Here is a 6,182-nt window from a genome sequence, read left to right on the forward strand (position 1 = left end):
TCATTTTTCTCTCTCAAGTCAGCAGCGCATTTCGGGTAAGCGTCGCTAGTCAATAGTTGCCCCGAGCCACATGGATGGAAAAACTTCATTTTCGTCAGAACGCATGTGCGGATGATTCCGTGCTAGATGTCCATCAACCCATGGCTGACGGCGACCTGGGTGGCCCACTCCACGGCCCTGGTCCGGACGACCGGGTCTGAGCTCGCCAACACGGCCTGCCTCCCACTGCTCGAGAGAATGATCCCGCTTAATATCCGCCGGTGGCGGCGCCATGCTACAGCTCCATAATATGTTGTCAGTTTTCCAGTTCCTGACAGCATTTGCATTTCGGCTGAAAGTACGGGTAGATTTTGTTTAACACGTTTAAGTTAAAGATCTCGTCTGCAATTTTCGCAAGACGCTTTCCTGCGCCTTCACCAATTGCTTGTCCGGGGGCGGGTAAATTCTCCGCTCAGGATTGTAATGGTTAGTAACGTTGTGAAAAGACAAAAAGCCCGTATTTGTCGTGAACCTCCCCGAAACGTCTGGCTCACCTGCTTGGCTGACGAAACCTAAAGCACTCATGTGAGCAGCACCGTTCCCAGGGTTCCCAGAGTGTGTCGGTACCCAGACAATTTCCACCTCCGTAGTCCCTGGCCCCGTGGCGCGATTTAGTAACCGTGACGCTGTGACATATATTTCTGCCCCTCGCCAAATTCCGAATGGCTGTTTTAGAGTCGCTGAAAATCAGCTCAGGTTTAGTATTAGCTATAGGTAGCGCCAAGCCACAGGTGTTCCACTGCTGTGCCGCGCCTTTGATCACAATCCATATTCATTTTCTTCTTTCCTTCTTCTTTCACTCACTCCTTTATCCCTGTCCTTACGGCGCGGTTCGGGCCGGACATCTCAAGTGCGTGCTTCATCGTAGCTGCGTGTGGTTAGTGCCTAGCTACGATCTTTTTTCGGTGAAACGCACTATATGGACAGTGACACAAGCAACCACGAGATCACAATCTTGGCAGAAGCACTAACCCACTATCCTTGTAAAACCACAACATGCCACCGGTGAGCACAGAAGCACGCGGACGCGGAGCGCATAAAATACACGCAGAAATGTAGTGAAAACTGTTTAATAATAATAATTGGCGTTTAATGAAAGCAGACTGAGCTTCACCTTGGCGGCGACAGGTTTTCTTGTATCCTGGCGACACGTGGCACCGAGTTCTTTTTTGATCATGCTTCTTCCCAGTGACCTTAACTGGGCCCGTCCATCCATAAACGATGACTCAGGTAGGTGCGACTCCGTATACCAAGCAGACTCGTTCCAGCAGAAACATCGCCGCGTGGGTTAATGGCCGGCGCGTCGGCTGCACTGGTCCAGCTCATCTCGGAGTTCCTCAAAGAACATTTTGTCAAGCACTCGTTGCCACTCCTCATCGCACTCCATGGCGGCCGTGCTTCAAGATTGCACTGGTCCAGCTCATCTCGGAGTTCCTCAAAGAACATTTTGTCAAGCACTCGTTGCCACTCCTCATCGCGCTCCATGGCGGCCGTGCCGATGATTTTCCCCCGGAGGTGAGTGAACCTCCTCGAGGAGATGTCTGCGGCCGGCGTATTTTTGTAGGGAGCCCGGGTGCGTGTGCTGGGGAGACTTGCTGTGGCATCACCGTGGCCGTTGCTGGTGGAGCAGGAGACTGCGCCATTGGTGCTGGTGGTGGCAGGGAGCAGCTGCGTCGCCGTTGGGCACACACCATCCTGGATGCCCTGTGGGAACGATCCTTGCGGAGGTGCAGACAAGGGCGGCGCCGGCTCAGTCCCCTGGGTGGATCCGCCTGGTCCTCGGTGGGCATCCACCGCAACAGCCTCGGACTGAGGATGCTTTAAAACGCTCATGGCAGAGAACGGGCCCTGCAGGAAGGAAGGAAGGAAGGCCTCAGACGTTGCTGGCACATACCCACTATGGGGGAGTGGCGAAGACACAGGCGGTTAATTACTGGATACAGGAAAGTTTTGATGAAAAAAGGAGTGGTAATAGTATGCAGTCTGATAGTTTGGAAGAGGGAAGGACAGGGGTCCTGTTAACTTAGAGATCGAAGACGGGACAATGGTTTAATGTGCATAATAATCTACAATGCCTGTAATGTTTCAATGTCATACTGACTGAGAGCGGGAAAAAGAAATTATAATGCGAGTCGCCGCGTTTCTTGAAAAAAAATTTTGAACAGCAGAGCGCACACTCCTGTCGCTTCATTTAGCAAAGATGCGCCAATGGAAACAACAACCGCGGAGGACACAGGCAAGCCCCGTTGATGAAATGGAATTTGCAAAAGATGCTTCCTCAAATGAGAGAAGCGGCGGCACAACAGCAGGAAGTGATCTATTGTCTCAGGTTCGGCACAAGAAGGGCACAGTGGGGAAGCTGCCAGGCCAGACCTGTGAAGGAAGAAATTTAGAAGGGGAAGTAGTAGTAATAACTTTTATCATTGAAATATATGGGTGGGTCTCGGTGTAGAGACACTCTTCACATCTTTTGATGTGGTCTGTGGCTCTTGTGGCAGGGTTGGAGCCCCTAGTCCAGGGCCCCACTGAGTCTTGCCGCAAGGTAGGCTTTCCGGACCAGTCCTGCCTGGACCGCCGGAACCTCGCTGGAAAGCATCCTCTCCCACTACTCCGCTCTCGGGATTCTGTTTATTGCAGCCGATTTTGTCCTCTTTTCACAATATGTTATATGAATTATTGTAGCTTTGTCCTCGCACCACGGGCATTTGCTGCTATATAGTCCTGGGTGGATCTTGCTTAGTATGTTTAGATTCGGGAAAGTTCCCGTTTGTAGTTGTCTCCAATAGACCGCTTCCTGCTGGTGGAGATTTTTGTGTGGTGGGGGATATCTAATCCTGAACCCCCTTATAGTAATTCAGAATTTCTGAGTATGCTAAGGGTACTGGTTCTGCATCAGGCTGCTCGAGGCTGGTTTGGTAGGAGGCTAGGTTTGTAAGCTCTCGAGCTCTCCTATCCGCCTCGGCATTCCCTGCGATGCCTGTGTGTCCCGGTACCCACATTATTATGTGTTGCAATTGTTTTTCCTTTGGCGGTAATTTGGCTGTCTTTAGGATGTGGAGCGCTGTCCCCCTATTTTGCTATTCATGTAGTTTCTGCACGCTGTTTGCGAGTCTGTTAGAATTATTAGGAACCTTTGGGAACGGTAGCCCTCTGCCTTCGCTAGGGCAATGGCAGCCTCTTCGACCTCCTCAATCGTGCCATCCCTGATAGTTGCGCTGGCTATTTCTTTGAGCTCATGATTAATTGCCGTTGCAACCGCTCTATTTCTGTTATGTTGTCTAGTTCTTCCGTATGCAGCCGCATCCGTGTACGTAATGTTTTCTTTGTTGGCTAGGTTCTGTTGCACATACTGTGCCCTAGCTGCTCGTCGCTCTTTGTGCAGGTTCGGATCCATATTTTTGGGAATTGGTGCTGCTCTAATTGTTTGCCGGAGTTCACCGGGTATTCGTTTTGATCTTTTTATCTCTGACAGTGCAACCTCGTAGCCGCATCTTTTGAGCAGCTCGGTCCCAGTTTTGGTCTTTTTTAGCCTCTGGAGCTGAGCTACGAGTTGGGCCTCCCTTAGCTCCTCAAAGGTGTCATGCAGACCTAGAGCTATTAGCTTCACCGTCGAGGTTGATTGAGGTAGGTGCAGCGCTGTTTTGTATGCTCTCCTAAGTATCGTGTCCGCTAGCTTTATTTCTGCTTTGTTGCAGTTGTAGTACGGTATGCTGTATGTAATTCGGCTAACCACTAGGCTCTTTACAAGCTTATGCGTGTCGCTCTCCTGCATGCCGTGTGTTTTCCTAGAGACCCTGGTTATCATGCGGGCGACCTGTGTCGCCGAGTAGATACTCTGAATCGCTTCTGACGAAGGACCATAGTGTTTGAACCTGACGCTGGTTAGAGCGTACGAGTCTTGAGTCTGAACTCTTCACTGGGGAGTGAAACACGAACCACTTTTGCAGGCTGAGTTGTTCGAAACTGGGTTTGCCCCCGAAGGGGCGCAGCGGGGTTTGCGGCGCCTGCGTGCACCTTTGGTTGGAAAGAATCCACATCTCTAATATTCTGATGGTTGTTCTTTCTGGTATGAGTTGCCCTTCTAGATAAACAATTAGTTTTAGTTCTTTTGATTCCGGTGCGGATCGGTTGAGTTTACCTCGCCAGACCCTTAGTAGTTCTGATTTTTCCGTCGAGCAAGCCAAGCCCCTGTCTCTGACGTAAGTTTCAATGCACGTTGCAGCAGCCTGCAGTTTCGCTTCCTTTTCGCTGAGTGAGCCCTCAGTGACCCACACAGTGATGTCGTCCGCATACATTGCATGCCTTATGCCTTGTATGGTTTCTAGCTGTCTAGCGAGCTTAACCATTGCTATGTTAATGAGTATGGGTGAAATCACTGACCCTTGCGGCGTTCCCTTAATAGGCGTTTGAAAGCTCTTGGACCTGATTTGCTCGAGCCCTATTGTAGCCGTTCTATTTGTGAGGAAAGCTCTTACGTATCCGTAGATTCTTTTCCCGCAGCTCTGCGCCTCATCACCACAGTGGGTATGTCTAAATGTTTATTTCCCGCGGCTGCGCTGAAGAGCGCGCGTGCTATCGATAAAAAAAGCTCATGCAGTGAAGGATTTGGCACTCTTTGTAGCTGCGCTTGCCCTGATAGACAAGTTTCACAATGACAGGCACCCAAACGAAAGGAAAACGTGAGTTGGTGGCATAGACGCAAAGACAAAGGAGGACAACCAATATCCCACAACCTCGGGGTCAGTAGCCAATCTATGCACACGATTTCATGTTCGTCTTACTGATGACCATCAGCAGTATATAATTCGGTTATCGAGAGCAGAAATCACGGTCTTGTTTGCGGTATTTCAGTGAAGCCGAAATAGAAAAAGGGCGGTGCACGGATATTTCTGGGCATCGTTAGAACTACGACGTTCTTCACTGCCCGAAGAGAACACACACAGCATAATTCCCTCCGTGATGCGAAAAGATAAATGTCGGAGTCTTTAAGAGGGAGATCAGCCTTAGGTACGCACACCAGATTTTTAGTTGCGGGTTTTGCTGCAAGAGCTCTTATAGGGAGCCCGTCCCGGCGGATGCTTAATGTGCACTCCTACACAGTCGACATCCGCACACGTGACCGTCACGTGACTGCGCACGGTAGTAGCGAAGGTTTTGGCACAAATTATCCAGGTCTCAGACTTTACTGCTTTACTGTAGGCGTTCTGAAGGGACAGCCACCAAGAAGGCAACTGCTTTCGCCGAGTTCTGCACATTACGGCGCAGGGTTTAGCACTTCGAAATTTTAGTGCATGAATGCGTGTAACGATTACGTTTTCACCTAATCTTGTCAGCAAATGTTTTGCCGTCGGCCCGTACAAAAGGTACCGAGAAATTCACGAAATTGGTTAAACAAGAATTGCGCGCCCAAAATAATGATGAAAATTGAACAATAATTAAAAACTAATTAACAAGCATTGACTAATAAGTGTTAATCAGTTACAAACTTAGTAAGATTACTTGGCTGTCTATTTTAAATAATTACTTAGATGCCGTCTATGATTGGTTATATCCGTCATTAGAGACAACATAACTCGAAATGCATGCTATCGCATTTCGGCGTGAAAGAAGGCTTAAGCACACCTTAACCTTTTTTGCTTCAACTGCGATGTCATCGAAAGCAAGAGCCAATCACGGCCAATCACGGCCACCCTTTTCCTCACCTGAGGCACCCTCATCTCTTCCGCCCGCAACCCGCGGAGAAGACAGGGCGGTTGGGAGGTGCGTCGGCGTCGCGGCTCACACCCACGTGACGAAGGCATTGCAGCTAGGAGCTGGCTGGGCTGCTAATCGAGGCCCCTTCCAATGGCGCCGATATCAAGCAATGCATGAGCCTGATGGGAAACCGGAGCTGCCGCCTGCAATATGACACAGAGTAGCGGTCAGCCGCGGTAATGACAATACATGCAAGAATGTTCCCTGAACTGCCACAGCCGGGGTCCTCTGTTTACAGTCTACTAGCAAAATTACTGCAGGCCCCACAGTTGCAGGGCGCTTCAGAAAGCGGGCTGTTTCTTTGAATAAGGACACAACATGACATACGGAGCTGCGTTGTGTCCTTTATTCTGTATCCCTACTGTTGAACCGTAACCACGGAATAGAGA

General features: G+C 49.9%; 1 protein-coding gene across 1 annotated transcript; it reads right to left on the reverse strand.

The window, feature by feature from the left end:
• Positions 1–1,233: 1,233 nt before the first annotated feature.
• Positions 1,234–5,936, reverse strand: LOC144134102 (uncharacterized). Its single transcript, XM_077667085.1, has 2 exons — positions 5,742–5,936; positions 1,234–1,887 (listed from the first exon to the last, which is right to left on the reverse strand). The coding sequence occupies exons 1-2, from the start codon at positions 5,838–5,840 to the stop codon at positions 1,234–1,236; spliced, it is 753 nt and encodes a 250-aa protein (XP_077523211.1). The 5' UTR covers positions 5,841–5,936.
• Between the last annotated feature and the right edge of the window lie 246 nt (positions 5,937–6,182).

The sequence above is a fragment of the Amblyomma americanum genome, chromosome 5, assembly GCF_052857255.1.
Source record: "Amblyomma americanum isolate KBUSLIRL-KWMA chromosome 5, ASM5285725v1, whole genome shotgun sequence".
NCBI classification, from domain to species: Eukaryota; Metazoa; Arthropoda; class Arachnida; order Ixodida; family Ixodidae; genus Amblyomma; species Amblyomma americanum.

Excerpts from the sequence above, each read along its gene's own strand:
- LOC144134102 (XM_077667085.1), bottom strand. The coding sequence starts at position 5,840 with ATGCCTTCGTCACGTGGGTGTGAGCCGCGACGCCGACGCACCTCCCAA. Across the intron at positions 1,888-5,741 it reads AAGAGATGAGGGTGCCTCAG|GGCCCGTTCTCTGCCATGAG; the intron begins GTGAGGAAAAGG and ends TCCTTCCTGCAG.